Raw genomic sequence first — 9,710 nt, 5'->3', positions numbered from 1 at the left:
ATGGTGGGGAGCTGGCTGATGGAGGACCTCAGTTTTCTTCAGGCTGACTTCCAGGCCAAATATTTTGGCAGTTTCCACAAAACAGGACGTCAAGCGCTGAAGAGCCTGGTTTCATAATGTCAAAGGAAATGGGCCAATGACAATTTTTTTCAAGCAAAATATTTCAGTAACAATTGGGTCTAGAGCAGTGATTTTCAACCTTCCCTTCTCACTCACATACCACCTTAAGCAATTGTTATAGGCCCAGAGGACCCAAAACCCATTAGCAATAGAAATTCACCAAGACAAATGGTTACTTAAACAAAAGTTACTTTTAATTATCTTTAAGCATGAAAACAGGATCAAACTTTAACTTATTACTATTAACTTAACCTAACCCCCTTCTAATTCTAAGTGCATGCATATGTAATATCTGTGTAAGTTCAGAAAAGTTATTTGATTCACAGTCCAATCTCACTTCTCTCACCTCCAAGTTCACTGGTTGCAAGGAATTCTTGAACTGTGCACAGAATTTAACATTATGAATCTTCACCAGGCTTTGGTGCTTGAAAGGTAAATGGTTACCGTCCAGGAAGGTTCTTGTCGGCTTTCAGAGTGAGATTTGTTGCTCATTGGACACCCACAACTGATTCCTTCTGATCTTGCCGAAGAATCTTGGCCCATCAGGGTTTTCCAAATGATATCCTCTTTCTTTCAGATCACCACAGAGTTTGTTTTTGTTTCTCTTATTTCAAGTGAAACATTAGACAGCCAGTCCTCTCCTCTTGTATAGATCACAAGCGCTTTGACCAGGCTGAACTAAGAACTCACAACCCATCTTCAAAATGGGGGTTTTCCACAAGCTTGTCAGCTTGTCCTGTTCTAGTCCCAGCTGCTGCTGCTGAACTGTAGAACAGAATTCTCTCTCTCTCTTTCTCTCTCTCGTGAAAACCACATGACCATCAAACTGTAGTCAGACTGAGGCATCGGACCTAACCTTCTGAGTTCGTTCATCTGTTACTTTCCAAACCAATAATCCATTACTCCACAACATGTCCAACTAACACCTTGCGAAGTCCTTATAGGCATCCTTCAAAGTTTATGCAAAGGCACTCGGAGCCTGGACTGTCTGGCTTGAGCAGAGCTCTGACATTTTAAATGAGATCTGTTTTGAAGTGTTTGCATTTGTTTGTGACACTATTAAAAAAAAAACCTGCACAATTTATTTCCTTTAAAACATAATATAACATAATCTGTCACACAATCCCTTACTAATCACAGAGCACCGATGGCATAGGGAAAAGGTTGAGAACTTCTGCTCTCCCAGGTTGTTGGACGAACTGACCATTGTAAAATCGTTCCAGGCGGGTGCAGGAACGGATGGAAACGTGACAGATTACAGAGAAAATTTGTGGAGGGAATAGAAATTCTCCGTGAGCTGCCAAAGATTTGAAGGGCTGAACCCTAATGGTAGGCAGGGTGTGTTTTTGACATGGAAAGGTGTTAACATTCCTTTTGTCCCACCCCAGGACAGCGAAGAGACACATGACCCACAGACTGGACAACACCTCTCCCTCGTTAAGGACAGTTTTTCGAACTGTGTCCGAAACTCGCTCCCCTCCCTCCCACCCACACACACACACACACACACACAGCGAGGGCTGCACGGGGGTGGAGGGCAGCTGAAGTCTGCGGAAACTCTTCCCTGCACCCCCCCCCCCCCTAAACAAAACAAGCCTTTCATGCAAGGTCCTGGACCCGCTCCCCCGTCTGTCAAGTTGAACTTGTCCACAAGTTCCTGGCCAGAAAGGCGTCCACGAGTTGCGCGTGTTTGGCAGTGGGATGCACTGATTACAGTCGACATTTCAAAATTTTTTTTTTAAATCACCATCAATTTATGCAAAAGCTGAATTGGTAGAAAGTAGTGACGTTCGCGGCGAAGTATAAATAGATGGAAGCGTCCCCGGGTCTGCAGCAAGTGGTGGATCGCTCACCGGTGAAGGCGATGCCTCAGTTCCCGGTCCTCCCTTACTTGCTGTGCCTGCTGGCGTTGGCTTCAACATGTTACATCCAGAACTGTCCTAGAGGGGGCAAGAGGTCCTTCCTCGACGCGAACGTCCGGCAGGTAAGGTACCATCTTCTGTCTTTCTGGAGTTTTGTAACTTTACACCCTGGGGGCTGCTTTCTAACTTGTCCTTTTTTTCAGTTTCTTGTGAGTTCACAAGATGCTGAACTCTGGGTTACCAGCAGGAGTGTGGCATCTTTCCATTTTCCTCGACCTTTATCCCAGTTCTTCTGGGGAGGGGGTGGTCTAATTAAATGTGAGGTTTGACCTTTGCCTGGAACTGGTCCATTCAAGTGGAGGTGCAGAGACTGGAGTTGGGGGTCACCCTCTGGTTCGTTTGAACTGTGGAAGGAACCACAGCAAGAAGAAGTTGAACTGATCGGCTTTTCCTTGAAGGCTGAAATGAGATTATTGAGGGAGGAGCTTTCACCAAATGGTGGTAAAGATGGGAAAACTGCAAGGTGGAGATTGATATAAATGGAGGAAAGTAGAAGTGAGTGATAGCTTGGACGTAAACGGGCAAATCTGTAGATGCTGGTGTCTCGTGCAGGAAACAAAAGTGCTTGAGAAACTCAGCAGGTCACCACCCAGCATCCACTGGAAGTAAAAGGCTGTCGATATTTCGGGCCTGAATGCTTCGTCAGGACTTGGGTTTTGAGAGAAGAGCCTCCTACGCAGAGGCAAGTTAGTGTAAGTGGCTCGTTTTCATGCAGCGGATTTGATGGAACTCACTCAGCTTCTGCAGAGTCCATCATAAACATTTAAAGGTCAATGGTTTCTCACAAGAAACTGAAATTGCACAAATGTCATATTTACCAAGTTTAATCTCTGGCCATAAGCAATAGAAGGAGGGGCCAGTTTTACCATTTAAATCTTCTTTAACCTGACTTCCTTATATATCAGCTTTTACCACTTGGTCATCTCACTGAAGGCAGGGAGAGAAGTAGGTATTGAAAAAGGGAAATGTGAGCGGTGGAGGGGCCCAGAGCTGAATGAAACTTCCAGAATCAAATGGACTTGTCCTTTTAATTTAGAGCAGTGGTTCTCAACCTTTTTCTTTCTACTGACATACCATTTTAAGTATTCCCTATTCTATAGGTGCTGTGTGATTAGTAAGGGATTGACTAAGGTGGTATGTGTGGAAAGAAAAAGTTTAAAAACCACTGTTTTAATCATACCTAATTGACTTGTTATGTGCATGGTTTCATAACTCCAAAGGAAATGGGCCAATAAAAAATTTTCTCAAGCAAAATATTTCCGAAATAATTGGGTCTAGAGCAGTGGTTCTCAACCTTCCATTCCCACTCGCACACTGAATGGTGACAGGCCCTTCAAGCCCAAGAGTCTTTGCTGCCCAATTACACCCATGTGACCAATTAACCAACTATCCCCATACATCTTTGAAATATGAGAGGTAAGTGGAGTACTCAGAAGAAATCCATGCCGACACGGAGAGAAAGTATGAACTCCTTACAGACAACACTGGATTTGAATCCGACTTGTCGGCACTGTAATATCAAGTGCTGCCTCGTCTCCCTGTGTGGCCATTTTCATGCAGTTTTGTACCTGTATTCCACAAGGCCCTTGAGGGCCTGACCATTTACTCTACAAGTCAGTGCATCTTCCAACATGGTAACAAACTGGAGGCCTTGGAGGAAACCCACATGATCGCAGAGTGAAGGTGCAAATCCAACACAGACAGTACCTGAGTTCAGGAGTGAACCTGAGCCAGTGGGCCTGTGGTTTAATGTCCCATGTCGATTCAGCTTAATGCTGGGTAGCCAGAATTTATTCATGATCTCCTTGGTCCTGTAAGATTTTGCTCTTGTACTGAAATATCCCACCCCATCATTTGACCCCAAAACAATCTGAGCAAATTCAGCTGTCATAGTTTGATGGGTCATGTGATTTACTATCTAAAAAGGTAATAATACTGTACCTTTGCTTTCAGACACTTGGCAACCCAAAATGTACCCTTATTTGGGAAATGTCCAGCTACATCCTCAGATTGCATCATTCTTTCTATTACTTTCTGCTACTTGAGGCTTGCAGTTAATGTCTTCCTACTCCAGTGGTGTAAAGAGGAAAGAATATCAGTCTTGCCTGTCTCCTATTCTGTCAGTTGTTTAATCTCCTGCTCAGTGTTCAAGTAATTTGATATTCTGGAAAGTAACTAATGTTAATTAGTTCTTTGGCAGTTATTGTACGTGTTGGCACAATGCTGTTAATGGGCCAGAGACATGTGTTCAAATCCCACGCTGTCAATAAGGAGTTTGTACGTTCTCTCTGTGTCTGCAAGGGATTTCCTCTGGGTGCTCTGGTTTTCACCTGCCCTTCAAAATGTACTGGGGATGTAATTAGTCGTAAATGGTTGGCATGGGCTCAAGGGCTGGAAGGGCCTGTTACCGTGCTGTATATCTAAATTTATACAAAGATGATGAGAGTTAGGTTCGTCCCAGATAAAGGAAAGAAGCCCGAAGATCTTGCCGTGTTTGTGGTTCCAATGCAGATTGTCCACAACTGTATTGTACACAGCTGCAGTTTTTTGAAGCCATTCAACCCATTGTGCCCATAGAGGTTCTATGAAGGAGCTATCCAATTTGTACAGCTTCTAACACATCCCTTGCTTCTGTCTTCTGTTTCTGCAAATAGTTGCTCAATTGCCTTCTGGAACTAGAATCTGCTTCCAGCACATACCATCAGCAGCGTTCATGTTTCACTCCATTCCTTCCTATCTCTCACATTTCCAAATTGGAAAAATCCCTGTATTCCTTATCTGGCAAGGACTGTGGCAATATCATTGGGATTTAATGTGAGATTGGTCCACATATTGGTCCCAGATCATCGCACCTCAAAGACTGTAAGTAAAGCTGAGAGAATTGTGATGCTTCAGAACAAATCCTATACTGGCATGTTGCAGCACACAAGAGTCCTGATTGGAATTATTCTGAAATGTTGAAAATCCATGCATTTGATGAAAATCATAATATTGCTTTGTTAATACTGGTATGAAGAGGAGTGCAGGGTTTAAGCCGGAAACGTTGGTTATGTATCTTTATCTCCATAAAGGTCACTGTTTGACCTGCTGAGTTTCTCCAGCATTGTTTTTATTTCAACCACGGTGCCTGCAGATTTTCATGTTTTACTCTCACTAGGTTACAGAATTCTCGTCTGCAGGATGTACAGTTTAGAGCTTCAGTACATATTAGCTATCAGTGATTCTGCAGGATAAAACTAAATCAACTTTAACAGTTAACTCAGTCCATGTGTATCAAATGCAATGATTTAAATGAACTGTTCCCTTCTTACTGATTAATTTCACCTCTTTTGCAGTTGTTTCATTTTTTGTGTAGAGCTCTCCTGCCATTGACAAGGTCACATTTATCGTCTATCCCCTTCCTTGGCCTTAAGCATGGTGATGAACTGCCTTTCTGAACCATTGTTGTGAACAGCAGTGTTTATTAGGGTTTAATTTTGTTTCTCTACTTTGTTAGTGTATGGCTTGCGGTCCTGCCAACAGAGGCCATTGTTTCGGAGCTAACATCTGCTGCAGTCAGGAGCTCGGCTGCTACATTGGAACCTTGGAAACACTGCAATGTCAGGAGGAGAATTATCTGCCCTCCCCTTGCGAACCTGTAGGAAGACCCTGTGGTGGAAATGGTGGGAAATGTGCCTCATCAAGAATCTGCTGCACTGACGGTACAACTCTTTCTCAAATGCAGTCTGATTGCCAGCCACGCGCCCCAAAATGTCCACTATCGTTCCCGGCCTGCTCGTTTATTTATTTAAATACCTCTCCGACATTACTGTTGGATCTGCTTCCACCACTTCCCCAAGCAGTGTGATTCCAGACACCTACCACTCTCTGTGTTTTCAAAAACAAAGCACTCGCTATGCAAAGCTCTTTTACATTTCTTTCCCACCCTGACCCCAACTGAAAACTATGCCCTGAGGTACTTGACATTTCAAATGTGTGGAGAAAAGCCTTCTAGTTCCTACCCTATCTATACTTTTGATAATCTTGTATACTTCTGGTCCTTGACAGCCCAGTGTAAACAATCCCTGCCACCTCTCCATTAGTGAATGTTTTGGATCAAAGACTCTCCATCAGACAGTCAGTGCTGTGTTGGGGTGGGGTTCCAGATCTGTAACTTTTCCTTAAATGAGAGAGCTAATTGCACATGGTTTGTGGAGGAAGAGGATTTGATTGGGAGCAATGGGCCCTTCTCAATGGATGCATCTTCAGCTTAAACTCCTGTCTGCAGCCTGAACTAGAAATGAAGTTCATTTTATGAAGATCAGGTCAGTAGTGTGATTAATAGAGCTGCTGCTTCACGGTCCCAGAAACCTGGATTCAACTCTGACCTCTGGTGCTTTCTGTGTGTATTTTGCATGTTCTCAGAATCGGGTTTAATGTAAAGAACATGCCATGAAATTTGTTGTTTTGTGGCAGCAGTATGGTGCAGAGCAAGGTGCAAAATTACAATTCTGTATGGACTTTAAAAAAAAACTCGTGCAAAAAAGACAGAAAAATGAGGTCGTGTCCATAGGTTCATTGTCCGTTCAGAAATCTGATGGCAGAAGGCGAAGAAGCTGATTTTGTGCCACTGGATGTTTGACTTCCAGTTCCTGTAATTCCTTCTTGATGGTGGCAGTGAGATAAGGGCATGGCCTGGGTGGTGACAGTCCTTGATGATGGAAGCAGTCCTTGATGATGGATTTCTTGAAGTACCACCTCTTAAAGAAGTGAAAACTAATATTTCTTCGTGCATTGCAAAGATACAGAGTTGGGAGGTTATAAATCTGGATGAAATGATGGGAAAAATAGTGGGGGGGGTTGGAATTGTACTATTCATTCAAGTTTATTATAATTTGACTGTACATATAACCAATTGTAGTGCTTTCAATTAGACCTGACAGACCAGAAGCTAACAGGCTATAAACACAGGCATCTCTTGCATGATGTTGGCCAATTCCAAGGCAGTACTGAGGGAGGGGATTTGCTGATACCACCTTTATAAGGATCCTGAAGGGGAGGAGTTACAGTATCATGGGCAGGCCAACCTGTACAATGCATGTATTAGTGTTCCACCACACCGACAAAACAGTGTTTCTCAGGATCGCGGTGCATGCAATACATGGAACATAATAATCACGTCTCTGCAGAAATACATTTGTACTGTGAATTAGCATAGACTTGATAGGATAAAAATGGTTCCCTTCAATGTGGCATAAACTCGATGAGTGGAAATGTGGAACATCGTGATTCCAAGATTGCAGCTGGCTTCTGTGAAAGCTGTTCCCATTAGCAAATATTTTAAGAGTCAGGGGGCACAGATTTTAAATCTTGGCCAAAAGGAGCAAGTGAGATGAAAGGAAATCGCATTTACTCGATTCGTAAACAGAAATCGAAACAATCACTGCCTGACACAAGAGACTGCAGATGTTGGAATATAAAGGAACAAACAAACTGCTGGAGGAGCTCGGCAGGACAGGCAGCATCCATGAAGGGAAGTAGACAGTTAAAGTTTCAGGTCAGGACTTTGACCTGAAACATCGACCGGCTATGAATGCTGCCTGACCTGAGTTCCTCCAGCAATTTTTGGTATCAATCAACGCTTGACAGAAATACTTGTCTGACATTAATGTGACATTAATGAATTGGAGCCAGCATTGACTTAATGGGAGAAAAGTCTTTCTACCGTACAGATAACAGTTTTGTGAATGTTCTTTCTGCTTCCTCCCAGAAACTTGTACCACAGACTCTACTTGCCTGGAGAATGAAGGTAAATGGAGGCACCTTCCTGTGGAAGGAAACTTGACCCTGTTAGACAACGCTGCAACTAATATCCTGCTAAGACTATTGCGTCTATCACCCCAGAAGCCTGCTGGAAAGCAGCATCCACTTTAAGTTGGTATTTAAAGCGTGCTCTCATTTTGTTGCCATTGAGAATCATTACTGTTTGTAAGGAGCTGGACATGGAACTGGTTTTAACAATAGGGCAGAAATGATGCTTGATCTGTGATACATAAGAGTGTACATATTTGCAGAATGTCGATTGAATATTTTTTGTTGATGGCCACAAGTATGCATTGTCAACTTACATTTTTAATTAAATCATTTTTAACACCACTAGCTCAATTTAGTATTCATTTTATCAGTAACCTGTTAACAACATCATTAAAGAAGCTTGTATATGTATACCAAAATAAAATGGATGTGTGTGTACTGTGGATTTGCAATGAAAATTGATTGCATTTCATGTCTTTTGAAACATAATTCCAAGACAATATCTGGCAAACAGACACCAGGGTCAAGCACTAAGACTATTTGAGCCATCACTTCACTTTATTATCTCCTTGTCGTTCATCCAGTGCCTTGGAATTCGCCATGGGCGATTTCCGACCCTCTGAATTGTAGTTGTTGCCTCACCTGTTCTCCTTCGGTGAAGGCTCCATCTTTGAGCTGTGACTGGAATTGATGTTGAGTTCATGATTATACAAAGGAAAAACACTGAGGTGGTTTCCCATTGGCTTCTTCTGTTGTAGTGTCCATACCGGACATATAACCCTGGCCATTGATCAGCAAATTCATCTGCTTAGTGTTTTTAGTTTTACAACCATAAATTCCAATTTGTAGAATCTGCTTGTGAAAAAAAACATCCATCCACCTACAATCCATGGCTTCACATGACCCTGATTAGGAGGCTAAACAGGTACTGCACCTTGCCCAAGAATGACCAATAGGCTATCGGATGGATGGAGCACCTTATATCTCCTTCTGTTGAGCAATTGTGCAGCACTGACACCGACATTGAGGAGGTTGACACTTATTTTGGAAGACAAGGACTCGTCTGGCAGTACCAATGATGTGGTCATCTTATCAAATTATTCTGCCTGTGTGAGAAACGGAACCTCATGTAAGTAGGTGGTCTCGAGGGAGCAGAGGAAGGAAGAGGTGAGCAGGTAAGAGGTATTCTAAGGGCTTTTACTGGGCCTAAAGTAAAGAAAAGTAAGGTAAAGTCAGGAGAGGATGGGAGTAAAGTGTAAAGAGGAGGGAAGGTAAGGAGTCTTTTTAAAAGGCCCTCATCTAGGGACCTGTTGATTAAATCAGGAAGGGAGGGAGTCAGAGGCGACCATTAGAGGAGCAAGGAGGAGAGGCTGCTGGGAAGGTAAGGGCCTATTAAAAAGTCAGTCACTGGGGTCTGATCGAACACTCGAGGGAGCAGATGAGGGAAGAGGTGAGCAGGTAAGAGATGTTATTCTAAGGGCTTTTACAGGGCCAGGTGCATTTAGGTCAATTGGTCAAGGGCCAATACAAGGAGGGTAGGTATTAGGGAGCGGCCCAGGTGAGTGAGTGGCCTGGTGAACAAGTGGGACTTTCATGCTTTGGCTCATCAGTCTTCGGTGAAAGCAGATGAGGAGAAAGGTGGCCTTTCTTATTTACCCTTCATAGGTCAGTTTTCCATTAAAGATCTGCGACATGACTATAGGGTTAATACTCTACTCAAGTTGCCAGATGTGGGAATCATGGGAGAGTTACTCCCTCCCTTGTCTGTGCCAAGTGCAACGAGGTGAAGTTTCTTAGAAACCGGGTTAGTGATCTGAAGCTCCAGCTTGAGGACCAACAGCTCATCAGGGAAAGCAAGGAGGCAAGTGAGAGGAC

The 9,710-nt window shown here is 43.3% G+C and overlaps 1 protein-coding gene across 1 annotated transcript; it reads left to right on the top strand.

Annotated features, from left to right (window-relative positions):
* The first annotated feature begins 1,947 nt into the window (after positions 1-1,947).
* Positions 1,948-8,122, top strand: LOC138756074 (vasotocin-neurophysin VT-like). The gene is made up of 3 exons (XM_069922742.1): positions 1,948-2,104; positions 5,539-5,743; positions 7,792-8,122. The coding sequence occupies exons 1-3, from the start codon at positions 1,985-1,987 to the stop codon at positions 7,953-7,955; spliced, it is 489 nt and encodes a 162-aa protein (XP_069778843.1). The 5' UTR covers positions 1,948-1,984; the 3' UTR covers positions 7,956-8,122.
* The last annotated feature ends 1,588 nt before the right edge of the window (positions 8,123-9,710 follow it).

Source organism: Narcine bancroftii, chromosome 3, assembly GCF_036971445.1.
Source record: "Narcine bancroftii isolate sNarBan1 chromosome 3, sNarBan1.hap1, whole genome shotgun sequence".
Taxonomy (NCBI): Eukaryota; Metazoa; Chordata; class Chondrichthyes; order Torpediniformes; family Narcinidae; genus Narcine; species Narcine bancroftii.
The sequence above is the reverse complement of the archived record's forward strand: the minus strand, read 5'-3'. Positions and strand labels throughout refer to the sequence as shown.